This window comes from Solea senegalensis, linkage group LG5 (genome assembly GCF_019176455.1).
Source record: "Solea senegalensis isolate Sse05_10M linkage group LG5, IFAPA_SoseM_1, whole genome shotgun sequence".
Classification (NCBI taxonomy): domain Eukaryota; kingdom Metazoa; phylum Chordata; class Actinopteri; order Pleuronectiformes; family Soleidae; genus Solea; species Solea senegalensis.
This window is the reverse complement of record NC_058025.1, coordinates 9,504,897-9,524,005: the sequence shown is the minus strand read 5'-3', so window position 1 is coordinate 9,524,005 and position 19,109 is coordinate 9,504,897. Positions and strand designations below refer to the sequence as shown.

At 40.1% G+C, this 19,109-nt stretch overlaps 1 protein-coding gene across 1 annotated transcript; it reads left to right on the top strand.

Annotated features, from left to right (window-relative positions):
* The first annotated feature begins 69 nt into the window (after nucleotides 1–69).
* pggt1b (protein geranylgeranyltransferase type I, beta subunit) lies at nucleotides 70–14,904 on the top strand. Its single transcript, XM_044026766.1, has 9 exons — nucleotides 70–217; nucleotides 2,043–2,161; nucleotides 4,327–4,391; nucleotides 4,505–4,656; nucleotides 5,390–5,522; nucleotides 6,598–6,643; nucleotides 8,267–8,451; nucleotides 9,451–9,559; nucleotides 11,134–14,904. The coding sequence occupies exons 1-9, from the start codon at nucleotides 90–92 to the stop codon at nucleotides 11,298–11,300; spliced, it is 1,104 nt and encodes a 367-aa protein (XP_043882701.1). The 5' UTR covers nucleotides 70–89; the 3' UTR covers nucleotides 11,301–14,904.
* The last annotated feature ends 4,205 nt before the right edge of the window (nucleotides 14,905–19,109 follow it).

Sequence of the window (19,109 nt, the reverse complement as noted above, 5' to 3'; positions counted from 1 at the left end):
AGAACCTCTGCACATCGCGCTGTGTTTTGTCGTTTTATTTTGAAAGACAGAGGTACTGGAAGTGATTCCTCATAGGTGCGGATGCAAAGATGGCGGAGGAGGAGAGTCAGTTGGAAGAATTTGAGCAAATAGACTTTTTAAGAGATCGACATGTTCGGTTCTTCCAGAGAACACTTCAAGTGCTTCCAGAGAGATACGCCTCACTGGAAACTACCAGGTAAGTTCACTGGCATCCGCAAAGCGGCTGTGGTTTACATAGTTGTTGATTAGCATCTCAGCTAGCTGTGGCTCAGTAGCAGCTTTGAATGGAGGTGCTACTTTAGCTTAGCCTGCTTGCTAACATTAGCCTGGGCAGTGAAGTTGTGATTGGAGTAAAACAGGAAACTAACTGTACAGCAAGGGCACGACGCCCTGTCACACGTATTAGTCGTCATGTAGTATAGTCACGGAAATAAGGCTCGTTTAGCAATGAAATGTTTATTTTAATCCACTTCTCCATTTGTGTACTTAAACATCTCTCAACTTTGATTAGCTGCCTCTGCTAGTCGAACTTAACCAACAGATACATATGAAAGTACGAGCCACATAACTTTATCAGTATTACCCATTATGTATTTATAACATTATTTTTGAGTTGTGTTTAATTATGTCTATGTCTAATGTGCATGTCCCAGTGTTTACATTAGCACTGGTTAGTTGCAAAAATCAGATATATTTATAGTCATTAATAGACATCCAGTTCAGTTCAAACCTCATTTCACTTTCACAATCCACTAAAAAGTAATACAACAACACAGAAATTCAACATTTTAAATAAATGGGGTGTAGGTACAAAATAATTTGTAATACATTATGTGTTTAGTGTGTGTTACTTCAAGTTAAAATAAGGAGGCATCAGCAGGGCTACTCCAGGACTTACTCCATTAAATGTAAATATTTCCTGGTTTCTTTGCTCCATATAATAAAATAAATCATTAAAACTGAATGATTTTGGTTTGTGGACAAAACAGTTTGGAAAACCACTGATCAACATTTTATGGACAAAACAATTAATCGACATACTAATCATGGAGTAATTGATAGTTGCAGGCAGCCATAATCAGTACCAATGTCTCCACAGCTGGGATTGAAAACAAACAATCACTGCTGAATCTGATGTGAAACAGGATTGAACATGATCTCATTTACAGTACATTACATTACATTACATGTCACTTAGCAGACGCTTTTATCCAAAGCAACTTACAATGGAATTGAGTACAATCAGCCAGGGGTGGAATCGAACTTGCGACCATGATGTCTTTCGCACACAGGGTAGGGTCTTAAACACTGAGCCACTCCACAGTAGCAGTGTCTTGATACCACTTTTTGGTGTCCCATATCGATATCAGAACTTGAGTATCTACTGATATGGATATCAAGCTGATACAGCTTTTATCACCCTTTAACAACTAAGAGCATATATTCTACCCTCATAAAGAAATAAAAACATTTTTCATGAACAAAATGATACACCTTTTTTTGTTTTTCTTTTAGCTTAAATAATTCCACACCACTGACATGGAACCAGTTTAGTCCTGGTATTAACATCCATCCTGAGTGATCTGATCACGGGCTGAACACTCCCAATACACAAACTCCCAACACGATCCTTCCTCAGGACAGATTAGAGACTGCATCTTCAGCCAATGTCATCTGATCCACACAGATATGACACTAGTGTGTATTTAAATAAAGGGGCAGAGACATCATATCCAATCATTCAGGACTCACTTTAACACCAGGTGTGAACAGTCTCACGGTCTGTATGTGATGTTAATTCTGAACAGGGCCATGATTCCTGTAGCATGACAGTCCTGTGTGTCCATCACTCCCATTCTGGTCGGAGAACCACTGTTGTCTCTCTTTACAGAAAGAACTTTGTGAAGCATTTATGTGATATTTAATGTTTACAGCTTGTATTGATCCCCCCATGCATCAAGTCTGTAAATACATTTTAAGTATGAAATGCGTAAATTGCTCTCTGCCTTCTTTCTCTCCAGGTTAACAATCATATTTTTTGCCCTCTCTGGTCTGGATGTGCTGGATGCCCTTGATGTGATTGATAGGAACATGATGATTGAATGGATCTACTCACTACAGGTGCTGCCAACAGAGGACCGTAAGTCTCGAATCTTCCCACCTTTTCACCCCAACTGTGAAACAAAATGTGTTTCCACGGTTTGCTGTTAAAAGCTTTGCACTACAAGTATTCATTGTCAATAAGAATGATGATTAAAAAAATGAAGTGGTAAATCAAAGGTTTGGAATCAGCAAAGGAAGATGAATAAAGCATGATCACTCATGACACACAGGGCTTCAAAAACAATTAATTTACCTCGTGTCACCTGCTGCACTGCAGAGTAAGGAGTAGTTTACATGTCTTTTATCCAAAGCGACTTACAATGGAATTGAGTACAATCAGCCAGGGGAGGAGTCGAACTTGGGACTGTTGCGACCATGATGTCTTTCGCACACAGGGTACCGGTCTTAACCACTCCACCCCCTAGTAGCCTGTCAGCTTCAGCTTTTCTTTCAAACTATTGTGTAAGGGAGTAGAATCTAACCAACAGACGTTTTTTTGTTTTTGTCAAAAAGCAAGGATTTGAAAGCTGTGTGTGAAAAGGAAGTGGTAATCTACATAAAACTGTACAGGTGGTAGATGCAATTGCTTTAATTGGGCAACTTGGTGAAACTGGTCCATACAGATGAAGATGATAGTTTTACCAGATATTTTATCTGATATAAAGGAGTTTTTTCCTCTCCTTTGTCACTAAGTACTTGTATAGCAACAATGGTTCCAACTGTTGTTGCTATAAAAATAACATTTAATTGGTGCACATTCTAGCATACACCGTATGAGTGAATGGTCATACTCAGATGCTGAAACAATGTAGTCGTCTTTTGCAGCACAGCACAGGTGTTTCTGATAATATTAACAGTGGCTATGTACAGTTCATGTATGTCAGGAATGTGTGACAGAGAGCCAGCATGCACCCTGACACTGGGGAATCTAGTTGAAATTCAGCCATCATTAGTTTGATTAATTACACCTGTGAATTTACCACTGTGTGAACTGTGAAAATGGCTGCTGTGCAAATGGTGTATCACTGAAGCATATGAGATAATTATTCCATTAATGCCATTTAATGTACCTTGATGACTGATGGAAAGTAGGATAACTGGCTGAGTAGCCAACACTGCATTAGAGGTATTGGCCTAAAAGGGGTTTTCTGCAAACATGAAATTGTCAAGCGTACTTAAGTGTGCAACTTCTTATTATCGTGAAGCAGATATTAGTCTGCAGGTGTCCTCTGCACCTTATCTGTTCCAACTGGGCGTCTGTTCATCTGGGAAAAGTTGGACTCTAAATATTTAATGAGATTTTTCTCCTAACAAGCCATTCTGTGCCATCTGTTCAAATGCCCAGTCAATTAATTATTCAAAATATCAGCAGAAATCATGTTGTGACTTGATTGCTTTCATTTTTTTGCTGTTGCCATATGTTTGGTGTCTGTATGGTTTCTTATCATCATTAGATGTGAAAATGCAACTTCAGAGATTTTCCAATGTGTGATCAGAATAAAAATGCCTTTGTTTTTGCTCAAGGTTATTGAGAGTTAAAACATGTGTTGGTGTATAGAGCTGATAAACAAACTTCAATACTTTTTTGGTATCGACCAAACTTCAGAGCAGAAAATTGCTCCATATTCAACAGCAAGAAGCACCCGCTAAAACTTGAGAATTTTAATTTAATGTGGAATCTAATTTTTTGTTATATTTCATAAAATTGGTATCAAAAATGTATTGTTCTGAATTCAGTATTACAGGTAGAAATGTTGTTGTTTTAAATATAAATACATTTACTCAATCCAGTCTATGAAAAAATATTGAGATGTATATTTGATTTGAAATTAATTAAATTGACTGCAAACAATAAATCATAATCACAAAATGACAATGGGGTTTCTAGGAATTCTTCAACTTCATTAAAAATCAGATACTAAAATCTGAGGAATACAAATATTCAGTTATACTTTGTGTAGTTATACTCAGTTATACTTTGTGTAGGTTTTGTTTAACAGTATGACTGTTACACCCGCTGTGCACTTTGTTCCTGAATTGACCACTAGGTGGCTGCAGCACACTTTGTAGCCTGTATATGATTATTGTACCACTTGGCTGCACCTTGCTGAGACCTAATTTGTGAGATAGACTGCTGCTTTCTCTTGATGTGCACCAATCAAAAACCCTTCTTACGTAATTCTCCCTTTTCTTCTCTTACAGAATCTAACCTAAGTCGTTGTGGTTTTCGAGGCTCATCGCATATTGGAATTCCTTACAGCACAAAGGTAGCTTACCCCACATTTGTAACATCCGTCCGTCTCTGTCACATTATTGTCAACAATACAAAGCCAAAACTTTGTCTTTCCACTGTATTTGTGATGTTTGATATATTGTTCAGGGTCCAGGTGTTCTCCATCCATACGACAGTGGTCATGTGGCCATGACCTACACAGGCCTGTGCTCGCTGCTCATACTGGGAGACGACCTCAGCCGAGTTAACAAACGGGCCTGTCTGGCTGGTCTCAGAGCACTGCAGCTGGAGGATGGCAGGTAAGTGCACCTGAACACCAACTCGCTCTCACACTCTAAATCAATTATAACTGAGGTGATGTGAGCCCTAGCAGTCTAAACCAGGGCTGACATAACTCAGGGCTGCCTGGTCGTATGTTGTATATATCATGCATGGCTGATAAATGTGTCCACAGTCACACAGGGCTCCAACTAAACTGTTCTTCTTATCCTCTCCAAGGTTTCACATGTTTTGCATTCTGGTATTTTGCCTACCTTGGTGGTAATGAGTGTTTTTATAGTTACAGTGTTTGAGTTACTGTTGCCCCACTACCATCTCAATCCAGTCAGGCAATTCTCCATTTACCTCTGTAAATCAATATGGCTTATTCACTCGGAGAGCTGCTGCTCACTGGATATTTTTTCTCTTGTGGAGCTTTTTTCTCTGTAAATACTCTAGTAATACTACAGACCAACCTGTATGGCACCAACAAACGTACCACACTCAGTCACTTAAATCACCCTTCTTTCTTATTCTGATACTCAGTTTGAAATCTTTGCCATGTCTACGTGGAGTTGCTGCCATGTGATTGGTTGATTACACATTTCTGTTAAAGAGCAGTTAAACAGACGTGCCTAATTATGTTGTTTGTTAATGTACATTGAGTTATATACTGTTTCTATAAATCTGACATGATGTGATTTAATTGTTACAAATCTTGACTATGAACACTCGGCTTAATCCCACTTGTTCTGTCCGTCCTCTTGCTTCCAGTTTCTATGCAGTGCCAGAAGGAAGTGAAAATGACATTCGCTTTATTTACTGTGCTGCCAGTATCTGTTACATGCTGGACGACTGGTCAGGCATGGACATCCAGAAGGCCATCGAGTACATCAGGGGAAGTTTGGTGAGTTGATTTTAACAACCTTGACCACTGTCTTTGCACCATTCAAAACAGAAAGAGGCCACCCACCCCCAGGAGGTGGTGCTGTGCCTTGAAATACTTACATCTATAATAAATGGAGGCAGCTGAGTGGTGCACCGTAGTCTTAAAGATGTTAGAGACAGTTTTTCCTCCCCACCAGGAAAGAAAGAAGCTCCAAGTTTGATATGAGTGACATTTTTTTAAACAATGTTTAATTCAACCTCAATGTTTGTTTCTCTATGGGATGTGGGTTAGATGCATGGAAGCACTGCAGTCCTATGCAGCAATTATATTAATGCTCATGTGTCTGTAACTCAAACCTCTCTGAACAAAGAGATAATCCCTTTCACTCCTTCACTTCATCTTATCTGTTGCTCCAACATTCAACACAAGAGTGTTTCATTACATAGTTCCTTCCTGTATGTGAGTGTGTGTGCATACTGTCCTTCTGTTTTCTCTTTGTTCATTAACATGTAACTGTAAATCATAACTGAAAACCGTTTTAAACGCTGACCACATACTAGTACGTAGATTCCAAAATGTCTTTGGCAAAGCAAGTAAGTTGCTGGTGAATGTAAAATTATGTGTTACTGGAAAGGTTTACTGGAAGAGTTTTGGGAACACTGGAAGTTTCACTTGTGTTTGGTGCCAGGTATCCATCTACTAACCTCATTGTTATCGTCTGACCAGACACAGGCATAGAGGAATTAAAGAATGTTAGTTTTTCCCAAGCGACCATCTGCCATCTGTTGTGTCACATGTGTTTCAGTTTAAGGGAAAAGATATTTCATTGAATCTTTCACAGTCATGAAAACTAAATTTACTTTCTTTGAAAAGAGGTAACCATATTTATTAGACCCGAAACAAGGCTGTAGAGCAGTAGTACTCAAACCTTTTAAACCAAGTAACACCATTATCACCAACATTAAAATACAGTATAAGATACTGTGTATCCTGATAAAAATAACTGAATATTTAATGACCAGCTCTTGATTCAAGCTGTTACTTGACATTTGCTTTATCTAGATAAACATCATTTTATTTGTCCTGTCCGCAGTCATACGACAATGGGTTTGGTCAGGGAGCTGGGAGAGAGTCACATGGTGAGTATGATCGACTTCTTTTGCTTTATACGTAGTTACAGATATGAAATGTAAGAGTGTGAACCCTTTGTGTGCATTAGAGGAATTGTTCGTGAAGTCACAGCTGTAGAGGTAAAAATTAACACAGTTGTCAGCCCAGATGTTATAGACCTGTCTGTGGATGTATTGTGATTTTCTTTTTTCCAGAAAAAGTTAATATCAGATCAAATGCTTTTTCAGTGTGTTGGCGTCTCATGTGAGATGGCATGAAAGTGGCTGTTGGGAATAACTGGTTTAAAGGATTAGCCATTGAAATCCATCTCTGTAGCTACATTGTCCTCTTTAATCCCGACTCACTAAAATTAAACCTTATTATTCCAACACAAAGGCCTTCATCCTACGAACTCACACCAACACATTTAGATGAGCTGCTTCCATAGTTGCCTTTTTGACATGGTGAAGGAGGTAGCATTTCCTGTGTAATGTGTATGGAAAATTAAAACCAGGGACTGATCCCAGTTCATCTTAAGGATTTTCCTCCTTGTGATAAATGTATTCGTCTGTGAATTAAAGCAACACCGTAGCCTTTATTTAGTAAATGCTCATTTGCAATCTAACCTTGTATGTGTGTGTTCACTGTGCACCAAGACCTCCCACACAGTATTCTGTAAATGTGCACCTTTTGTTTTGGTAGATAATTGCACTGGTGTGTGTAATTATGACCCCACTCTTCCTACATTCCTCTTCATTTAGGCTATAAACTCTAGTTATGATTATTTTTACATTAAATGTATTTGTTTGTTCCCACGAGGCCCATAAGGAAAATTGTCACATTAAATTGGGAATATTTGGCTTTAATGTTAAAGGCATATGATGATATAAAGGCCTCAAATCTACTATTGGAGTAAACGCTGTTGGATATCCCCGTCTTGTCACATTCAGATTTATGTTTACCTCCTGATCTTCTTGTGGCTCCAGCAGATGTATAGTGAGCTGATTAAAGACAAGTGCCATGTGTGACAGATTTACGTTCCCTGACGCACACGTCACCTTCTCTTTGTCTTCTCTATCTCACACAGAAATGCAGATAAGTGGACAGACATTTTGGTGATGTTAAGGCTTGAGTTAAGGGCAAAGTAATAATGGAAGCAGTTGACAGTTGGGTTGTAGATGGTGACTGATGGCCGCTTCTTGTGGCTGTACTGATAACAGGTTGTCATCGGTCAATAAGTGCACCCGTGTTTGTGCGAATGTGGGAATCCTTTCAGTCCCAAATCTTAATTTCAAAATGCTGGTGAAGAAATTGTTGATATTGGCCCCACCAAATGTAGTATACATTGCATAAAGATTACATTTTGTGCCCACATTTCTGAATATGTTTACATAACTTAAGCTCACTGTATATTTATTTCACTGTGAAAGGGGGAAAGCAAAACCTCATCTAGTCATCTAGTTGTATATATGATGTAAGCTTTGTATTTATTCCAGTATTGTTATGTGCACAGTCCATATTTAATATATACCTATGTATGTGTGTGTGTGTATGTATGTATGTATGTATGTGTATATATATATATATATATGTATATATATATATATATCTACACACATATATGTAAAGCACCTTTCTGTCTGTGTCTCCAGGTGGATGGACTTATTGTGCAATAGCCTCTCTGTGTTTAATGGGTCGGCTGGATGAGGCACTGAGTCAGAGGGAGCTGGACAGGATACGGCGCTGGTGTATCATGAGGCAGCAGAACGGCTTCCACGGGCGCCCAAACAAGCCTGTAGACACATGCTACTCCTTCTGGGTGGGAGCTACACTAGAGGTACGGAGTCTGAGGTGTAAAAGATACACTTAATTCACATTATGCCCTGCACTCCGGCGTGTGTTAACCTGTTCAGTTGATTTAAGCATTTTTGTACCGTTTTTCCCATGGGAAAGGGGGGCAGGATGTGAACCGAATAACATACCAAGTTTTAAAAATAGGACGGATATCACTAACACACACTCACAGGGTTGCACGGCTATTCTTCAATGGGACACTGCATTTGACATTTTGACCGCCGAAACAAAGCATTATCCATAACCTTAATCATAACCCGTTAATGCCTGACTTATGTCCTAAACTTAAAGGAATACTTCACTGATTTGCATTTAGCTTTGTTTGTACGAGTACTATTGTACTAGTGCCCACCAGTGACACTTGGTCCTGTTAGTGTAACTGTTAGCATGAGGTCCCGTCCCCCTACCAGTGGGTCTAAAATGTGCGGAATTAGCGTTGCAGTTTCAAGGCTCGGACCAAGTGTCACTGGTGGGCACGTAACAAAAAAAAGAATGAAGATATTTCTTGACTCAGGGGAAACTGAGGTTGGGAAGCACAATTTTTCAAAAATACTTCCCCTATTCAATACAAAGCTAAATGCAAATTGGTGAAGTATTCCATTAACCAGTTGCTCAGTCCTTTAACCAGTGGGTTCTGCCTCATTAGGACCAGTTTTTGGTCTCCATGAGGACCACTGGCCCTGACAAGGTCAGTGTTTATGGCAGAAAAAGTCCTAAAGAGGTAACAAACATAAAGCCACGCACAAATAGTGTGTCTACCAAAACTGTCCTTATCTTACAGTACAGACACCCCTGAAAACTTGTGAACAAACCCTTTGGCATGAGATTCACAACTATGCCCGAGATACATACACACATACCTAAGATAGCAAGCTAAACGGCTATGAGTAAGACACACACACACAAGAATGTTACAGATTGAATGTCATTAAGTCTTTGATTTGTGTTTTCCTTTTCTCACTCTCTCACGCTGCTGTGCCAGCTGTTAGACGTGTTCCAGTTTACAAACTTCGACAAGAATAGAAGCTTCATCCTGTCCACGCAGGATCGGTTGGTGGGCGGATTTGCCAAATGGCCCGACAGCCATCCAGGTAAATGATTTAACTTTCACATGAACATCTCGCAGTGAATGCCGTGATCAGACAGAGTGCAAATAAAAGAACGAACATTTAAGCCTGAAAGAGGTGACGTTTAAGGCACAATGATGCCATGACTAAGAGTTTCGGCCTCTTTGTCTGTTTCAGAAGAGCATTTTTTTCACCCTGCCCTCCACAGGTGCACAGAGGTCAGGGTGGAGTTGTGGTTGGCAGTTTTTGCTTTGAGTGAAAAAAGCTCTTGAAACCTTAAACTTCACGGGTTTACATGCCTGTGTGCATGTGTTTGTGTGTGCTCTCGCTTGCCGTTGTAATGTGTAATTGATGAGGTGATTGTGCATCGGTAGCCCAAGGACACAGCGCATCCAGCTCCTCGCATTACAAGAACCGGGCGGGGAAGATGGGCAGGAGGAAACAATGATACAAAGCAGATGCTGCACTGACAAAGCCTCATAAATGCATACAGAACAAAGGAGTTTTTGAAAAATAAAAGGAACTGTGCTGCAGAATGGCTGCAAATAACATTGGACCTGGGTGTACTCAATCAGTCCCTGTCATGCTGGTATAGAGAGATAGAGAGGAAACAAAAGCAGAATAAAAGAAGGTAAATGGTCTGTATTTGTGTAGCTTATTTCTTGTCTTGATGACCAATCAAAGTTGCTTTACTGAGTTCCTGCTTGTTGTGTATTTTATAGTTTGCGTTACACTCTCTGCTCCACATCAAACGACAGACGGACACAGTTAGCCACTTGCCCGAGAAACACGGTGGAGCTTTTAGATGCTAAAGAGCCAGATGTGTCCCCGAAGAATTGAGAGAGAATGGATGGAGCTAAAAGAGGGAATATTGAACTTGTAGTTTCCAGATTGACACAAAAACAAGTCTAAATGGATTCTCCAAAAGCTTTATATAATATAATAAGTGATGGTTTGCTCACAATTTTGCACCATCTGTAAGATATATTCTTTGAATGAAACCCATACAGGTAGTGAAGCACTTCATCTTCATAAACATATATGTAACCATTTCCTGTTTGTCTGTTTGCTGCACTGCATCCAAATATCAAAAACATCCTCAATCTATAACATTAGACCAACCTCTTTATGATCAACCTTGCCTTTGAGTCCTAATGGATCCTGATTGATGCAGCAATGTTGCTTTGTTTTTTTTTCTCATGTCTGCGATCAATCATGTGTCATTTCATTATAATTCAATTACTGCTCCATTTACTGAGCTGTACAGCTTTTACACTTGTCCCTGGGGAGGGAAATGGGTCATGGGGCCAACAACTGTGCATCATTTATAACCTGCTTAAAGGGGGCGCATTCCAGCAAAAAACAGTGCTGCTTTTGCATAATTATTATTTTTATTGTGAAATTAGGTCACTGTTCTGTTCAGTAATTAAGAGAGTGACGTGACGAGCGTTATTTTTGTCCGATGTCTGGTTATTCTGGATGCTTCTGCTGTGATGCATATTACTGGCTCTGACCTAGTTTCTTGTCCTTACTCTCCTTTCTTTCACTCCTTCATATCTGTGCCTCCTCCACCTTCACTTCTACCTCTTTTGCTCCAGACCCTCTCCATGCCTACTTAGGACTGTGTGGTCTGTCTCTGATCGGGGAGCCCAACCTGAGGAAGGTCCATCCAGCTCTTAACATCACCCAGAGAGCCTTTCAGCACCTACAGCAGCTGCAGCAGACATGGAGGGACAGCACGGGCAGCTGCAGCAGACAGCACTGACAGCAGGATGAGCCACACGTCTGCCTCTGAACAGGTTCAGTCAGGAACATCGAAAAAGGCAACTGGACTTTAAACTTGGTCTTGAATATGTTTGGCCTCTCATACGAGAGGCCTTCCTATTTCAGGATTCATGATGGTTTTTTAAGACTCTGGTTACACAGTATTAACGTTGTGGAGCTCATTTAGCGTTCACTTTCAACCATATACACACACACCACACTCTGCTGCCTTTTTATTTGTAACATTAGTAAATAACGTGTCGTTTGTGGGAATAATAGTAAGTGCCACAAAGTCAAATTTAAGTCACTTAACTTCCAGATGCCTTAAATTTGCCAAATCTTTAGATTATGATGTTTGTCTGCTGCTTACCCTCAGCATCATTGTCAGCAATAGAATCTGTTGTAAAAAAATTCTGTCTAGGATTAGTACGAATGACGCATGGTCACGAGAAACGTCCTTTAAGTTTACATATTTGTAAATCTGATCAGGGCTTACACAAATCTAAATTACCCAGAGTAACTTCAGACAGTTCTCATTTAATGTGAATCATAGAGCTAGGTTTTTTTTATGAATAATGTTCCTATATTCTATGACAAATGGATCAGATAGATTTTCATTTTTGTGCATCTAATATGAGCCCAGTGGTCATTTTGGTGAGAATCTGATGAAAAAACTTTATTCTTTACTTCAGATTAACACTCGGACAAAAAAAAAAATTAGGTTTAACATCAAAGTCCTCCAGGTTGTTTCTTTGTCTCTGTCTTGTTTCTTTTCTGCCCTTCTTACGTCTCCATCCTGATATGGCTCTTGAACTTCTTGAAAGCCCTGAGCTCTTTGCTCCCGAAGGTGATGCCAGCCTGCAGGTTTTTACTCTCCTGTGCGTCCTTAGGTTTCACCACTGCAGGATTTGCTCATTGATCAAGAGAGATTTGAACTGACAATACACCTGCTACAAAAGCCAACAATCACCCCTGGAGTCACATCTATGATGGCTGGGGGAATACAAATTCAAAAAACAAAAAAATAAACACATTTAGCTTCAGGTCATCTCATGCCAGATCACAAAAAACACAGATAACGCTTCGAAATTGTTCTAAATATAACACAAAAATGGATTGGGCCTAAGGGGAATACGCTAAGGGGGGGTATTTTATTCCCTAGAGGTTGTAGCTGTCGGTTTTTGCAGCAGATGCCGTTCCAACATCCCCTGACTCCTGCTCTGCGCAATCCTCCTTCACCATCCTCCCTTCAAGGCTCCCTCTGTCCTGAAATCAATCGTAGAAAAGATCAATCAGACATTGGCATTGTAACTTTGGGAAATGTCTGTTATTCTCAGAACAATAAAGGTGCAAAGAATACAAAAACAAAAGAATAATGTATATACTGTAAGTGAAGTCTGGTCCTGAGGTGTTCACCTCCAATGAGACTTGGGCACAGTGCTCTCAAGTGCTACCCCATTGTCTGCGGAGATGCTCATTTGCAGCTCAAACGTAATCATGAGCTGAGCAACATTTTAAACGGTAATGAGCCATCCAAACATGATCCTCCTTTTATAAAGCTTTTAGTGTAATCATGGTGTCCAGTCTGAGTTTGTCTGGTCTTTGTTTCGATTAGTCGGGGCTTGTTTATGTCGAAGCATGTGTGATGCCTCCATTCCCAATTAGCAGTGACGTAATTGCGACAGCTGTGTGAAAACGCTGTACCACCTTTCTGCGATTAAAAAAACCTCCTGCTCTTCACTAGCTGATAAAATGGACATACAGAGGCTACAATGTTTAGTCCAGTCTACCCACAGTATGGCTGTGCTATTCAATTGTACTGTTTTTTTGTCCAGCGGCTGCTTTCACTAAGTAAAACCTGTAAGCTATAGGTATCGCCTCATTGAGGAGAGAAAAAAAGAAAGTTGTGGCCACAGAAGCATTCATTTTGGCCCAAGCTGCTGCTGATACTACTGACACTTGGCAGTGAATATCCTAAATAAAGTTAAGCTCTACAAGCTCTCCTCTTGCCTTTATACATTGGTGCTCTACTGCACCCTGCCAGGTAAAGCGGGGTGCAGGTGTTATCACAGCATTTTTAAAAATACTATGTCTGCAATATTGTACCCTGTGGGAGTTTGCTGTGTTTAGCCCAATATCTGACTTGATATTAAGAGTGTAACACCTTCATGTTCTCCAGCTCCCGCCTGACCTGGTCTATTTTCCCACTAAGTTGCCCTCCTTTTCAGACTTGAAACCAGACCAGGAGGTCAGAGGAAAGCAGAGAAGAAGAAAAGAAACAGAGGGAGGCACAGGGAATAAATAAATGATTTGGCCCATCTATTATTAAGAGTAAACTGTCGGAGGCTAGAGTCTCCTCTCTGATCCCTAACCAGACCTCCGATGATCCACAGCCTTTGTTTTGTTTATCGTTTTATTTAAAGCCACTGTTTTGCTTGAGATAATGGGTTTTCTCTCCAGTGACTCTCACTGAACACAATATTTTATTTAAACAAACATTTTGTTTGTTATATATCACAAAATCACCATCCTTCCCCTCAGAAAGATAAAGCCAAGACATTCATTGCTGCTGCTAAACTCAGAGTTATTTATCATAGGATAGTCTGGTGATAGTGGAAATTGAATGGATTTGAGAGACACAATGACTTGAACAATGCAGGCTAAATCATATGCCAGGACCACTCACTCAGACTTGACTCGTGTGCCTCGTGTAGTAGCGTTGTTTGGGGTCATTGCTCCCGAGATGAACTCAAACCTCTACATATACGGCTTGCTTCATTTGAGTGTAGCGGTGGCTATGATGAGTAGTCTGAATATTATTGTTCCTCAGAGAGGAAAGTGAGGAAAGATACATTTATTAAGGAAGTGGAAACATCTACTTTTAAAGTCCCAACTTCACTCGGGCACTAAGAGCTGACTGGTAGAAGTAATTTTTACCAGAATCTCACTCTACCACTTCCACGTCTGGTCGATAATGTAATTCCGGAAGGAGACAAAAATAATGAATTGTGGCAGAACTCATAAATGCATACTCGTCTTTAAAGGGATGAAACACTGGACGGATGGATCTGAAACTTGCCGCAGACCAAAGGCTGCGTCTCAGCACTTGTTCTGTTATGTCTTCTTTTTGGCTGCGTCTCACTGCAGTCCGTGCTCACGTGCCCCGCAGCATGAAAACAGGGGACGGAGGCTTAAAGCCTCAGTGAAGGCTGCAGTGCAGCTGTTTGGAGGGGATCAGCGATGTGAAAGGATTGTTAACTCAAAAAATGTCACATGTGGCCCATCGCTTCATCGCCACCCAATACACCCACTGCAAGAATAAATAATGTAACAAAAGAAAAAAAAAATGTAATATGTAATTGAATTTATTTTTTCTATGCTGTGTAGAAACATTGAGTGTAGATACGTGTGTCTATGAATGTGTCTCCTCTGTTGTGCAAGTGCTCAAGGTGATAAAAAAAAAAATGTTTACAACTAAATCTTTTTGGAATTGGATATGCAAATATTTGTACAGTATGTGATGTATTATAGTATTCCAGGGCCGTAACATCTCCAGCTTTGCAGTGTATTTATGTTGAATAAAACACATACTAACGTTTACAGTAGTTTTTGGTTTCTGTGGGTTTGTTGTTAAGAATCGCTGGCAGCACCGATCAAAAGATTGTGAGATAAAACGTCGTCTAACATCGTGTATGATTCACGCCGACCAGGTATCTAAGTAAAAAAAAAATGTTCTTATGTCATGCAGTGTGATTGGATGACTCAGAACTGTTCTATTTTTAACCACACGCATCACAACTGGTCAGCATTTTCCTTCTAATCTCTTTCACAGCGGCTTTTTTATTTTTCCCTGCAATGAGATTGAGCTTTGCTTCAACGGATTATTGTTTGTTTTTTTTCTGTCCTTTGTTTCATCGATGACATCATTTTAAGCCGCAGAGAAATGGGGGACTTTCACTGACGACCGAGCCCACATGGACACAGTCCCACCTGGGAGCTGCATAGCACAGTGACAGACTTCACTGTTGGCACTGATTAGGAAATGTGATCCTGACAAATGTGCACTGGTGACAGCTCTCTGGATGAAGAAGTAATAAAAAAAACTTAAACGACACATGGTCATTAAGAGGTGGGAAACTTAAGGATTGAAATGTGTTTGAATCCCCTGGTGAGTGGAGCCAAACCCTGAATCCTGAGAGTGTCGGGAGATGCTCCCTCGACAGACAGCTGCAGCTCTAGTTTGGGTGTGGTTATTATGGTCTGCTCAACAAACAAACAGCCTGTTACTGTACCTGTGCAGCCCCAGACTTTTCTCTGAGACATGTTAAGTGTACACTGCCAACAAGGAAAGACTGAGTGGCACAAAATCTGGTTTTGTGAACTTTGATGACTCACAATTTCTTCCATTGTGGAAATTGAAAGTGAACCTAAGTTGAGGCTGTTGCTGTCGTACACATGTAAACCCAGACCACACAGGCCCTCATGTTTCCTTTCTCTGCTGTTTTAATGTTTCTTGAATGGAGCTGTTGCTTGTGTTTAGGGCTTTGCAGCATGTGACGGACATTACTCATTTTTAATGATCCGCGGGCACGTGGCTGAACTCTGCTCATTCAAGAGCTCGGTAGTTATGTAATGTTAATCAATTCTGCTGGAGACCCGGCTAATCAATGCGTTGTATTGATTATTCAGTCAAGTGGAGGGCACTGCAGCCTTTTATGGGGCATTCATGGAGTGTCATCTCCACCGTTATTTCACATTAGCTCCTGGCTCATCTTTGACTCGGGAGTATGTTTCAAAACTGGCCATAAAATGTTGGATTAAAAACTCTTTACACGCTGCAGTTACCAGTGAGTGAGCGGTGCGACTTTTCTCATATACAGAGACACCCCTTTATACAGTGTTTAGATATATTTGTTAAAGGTACAGTGTGTGAAATCTAACTTATATCCCTCACTTCACACTTTCAACATGTGTAGCCTTCAGTTAAGAAAAGTTGTTTATTTTTTTGTCCATTGTGGACTATTGTATTGTACACTTATATTTTTTTTTAAATGTGCTTTCCAACCTCAGTTTCCCCTGAGTTGTGAAATATCTTCATTCTTTTCTTTGTTACATGTCCACCAGTGACACTTGGTTCTGTTAGCATAACTGCTAGCAAAGATGGCGGACACTGTTTACATTGTGGGAATGAGGTCCTGTCCCCTTACAAGTGGGTCTAAAAAGTGTGGAATTAGCGTTGCAGTTTCAAGCCTTGGACCAAGGCTCGGACCCAGTGTCACTGGTGGGCACGTAACAAAGAAAAGAATGAAGATATTTCTCCGCTCAGGGAAAACTGAGGTTGGGAAGCACAATTTTTCAAAAATGCTACACCTATTCTAGTAATACAAAGCTTAATGCAAATCAGGGAAGTATTCCTTTAAGTATAATTATTTTGTCTGACAAATGGTCCAGAGAGGGTTTAATGGCAGACATTTAAAACACTCCCCATTAGTATGTTTGTATAAGTATAAAGTAAAGAGTTTTGAAAGAATCTTTCTATCCATTCTAGTATGTGAAGGCTGGATCTTTACTTCATTAACTCCAATGTATACTGTCTGAAATAACCCGTTGACAATGTAATGGTTCCTGTTACCATGGTGACACAGAAGACACATGCATCATAGTATATTTATAGCTCTTTAAATTCATCGCCCATCACCAGACTGAACCGCTGATTTATGGCTTGACATTTCAGACTTGATGGATGGACAGAAATTTGGAGAATTCATAGTTCACAGATAGTGACACAGATCCTAACTCATGTCTGTGATGATCTTGATGACAAACTTTCCCACTTCTGTCACAGTGATGATCAACCCATTTGGTTTTTACTGTGAATCTCCTCAAAAACTACTGAATGCATTAAATTCATGTTCTCCTGATGCTAAATTGCAATTTTAGTATGCCCAATCTTTTTAATCTAATAAAATCTCCTAATAAATGAACCACTAAAAGTTAAGAGCATCAGATTAAACACATTAATAAACTAAGGGAAAGTGAAAGGTCACTGTTGGAGTTCATCCTATGGTTTCAAAAAAGTTAAAATAATTAATACAGGATTCCCACAGGTCCTTGAAATCTCAAGTCCCTTAAAATGTTTTGAAAATGACCCAAAATAGATGCGAGTGCTTGAATTTTCTTGTCAATATAAACTGTAAAAACTGTGATTTTTTTAAAAGGTTTTATATTAGTTTATAGCCAATCACTGACGATGTGTTAACAGTTGCTGGTGTCATTTGTCATGTACTTTGCACTGATATTAGCTGCACATTAAAAATGGAGGACACAAACAAAAGGGTGACAGCTTTTCCACATGTTGTTCCACTAAAGGCAGTAAACTAATCCCAGTGTTTTGGAGCTCCCCCTGGTACATGAGTGGGCCCGCGACCCGTGTTCCCTTTTTGGGGGAAATGTGTGGCCGCTTGCTCCCCGCCCTCCTCCACATGCTCCACGTTGTGAAGTATGTCTGCGTGAAGCCATGAGGCCATCTGCTGACGCGGAGCAAGTGGCTTTGCCAGAAACAAATTAAAAACAGAAACTTAATCCGGTCTCACACACACACACAGGCTCATGTGTGAAATGGGTCAATTTGATTCTGTCACAAATTATGAAGGAGGAGGAGCAACTACAACAGCTGTAGTCGTGAGCAGAAATTAGCACGTATATCTAATCAGGTAATGACACATTGAGATTGAAAATCTATTTTAAAGTGATCGATATTAAAGTGACTATCATGAGACAAAGAAATAAAGAAAAATAATAAGCAGTTAATAATATACAATAAAATAAGGAAAATATGAACAAAAGGCACAATATTAAAGGTGAAATTAATTCCATTTGGCAGAATTGGAATATAAAAAATAACACATTTTTTCTCCTTTTTTGAGAGTACAGTCCCCTGAATGCACTTTGTTGTTTTAATTTTTTAATGGATGATAACTGAATGTTCTCCCATCCTTGGAAGTATAAATAAATAAAACTATGCACACTGCCTTGAGGAAATGCATGTTGTGATTTGGCGCCATACAATGTACTGTATGTTATATTCTACACACTGTACCTTTAAGAAGAGTTCAAGGGGAACTCTAACACATTTACACTGACCAGGAGTGCTCTTTGAAATCCCCTCAGTGATCAACTGTGAAAGTTTATGCTACATTTGTAAATTATTCCAGGAAACTGGAGCAGCAGCTGACTGTGAGGACTGACTTTTTCCACAGTTTGTTTATTTTTAGTTTCCAGATACATAGAAGTCAATCCGAATAGAGATTTATGGATAAAGGTCATTCAGTGACTAAATCGTATATGGGTAACACAAACACAATTACGCACACGTGAGCGCGCCGTCGGCCATGCGTAAAAGCCTAACTGGACTGAATGCAGCACTAATAGATTTAAGACTCCCCTCCCTCTCTCCCTCTCTCCCTCCGCTACCTTTAATCTGCAGACTGAGATTATGATGATTGTTTCTACAGACTGGTAGTGGATGAAACTGGATCCATTCTCTGCGGGTTGACAAGTGACACCCACACTGATACAAAGAGCCGTGTGAACGGAGACGTCGCCGCTGAGGGAGGGATGGCGTGGAGAAGGAGGGATGGATGGATGGCACGGTCACAGTCACGGTGCTGGGGAGGAGGCGAGGGCGGAGTTTTCCCTCCAAGATGAGGCCAACTAAAACAAAAAATTGGTTGCCGGCGCATGTACTGTAGACTCTACACAGCCACACACTTAAACACAGAGAGAGAGAGAGAGAGAGAGAGAGAGAGAG

What these genes read in the sequence shown, in the direction of transcription:
- pggt1b (XM_044026766.1), top strand. Translation starts at nt 90, where the DNA reads ATGGCGGAGGAGGAGAGTCAGTTGGAAGAATTTGAGCAAATAGACTTT. An exon ending in GCCTCACTGGAAACTACCAG is followed by an intron (nt 218 to 2,042) that starts GTAAGTTCACTG and finishes CTTTCTCTCCAG; the next exon opens with GTTAACAATCATATTTTTTG. An exon ending in GGGTGGGAGCTACACTAGAG is followed by an intron (nt 8,452 to 9,450) that starts GTACGGAGTCTG and finishes CTGCTGTGCCAG; the next exon opens with CTGTTAGACGTGTTCCAGTT.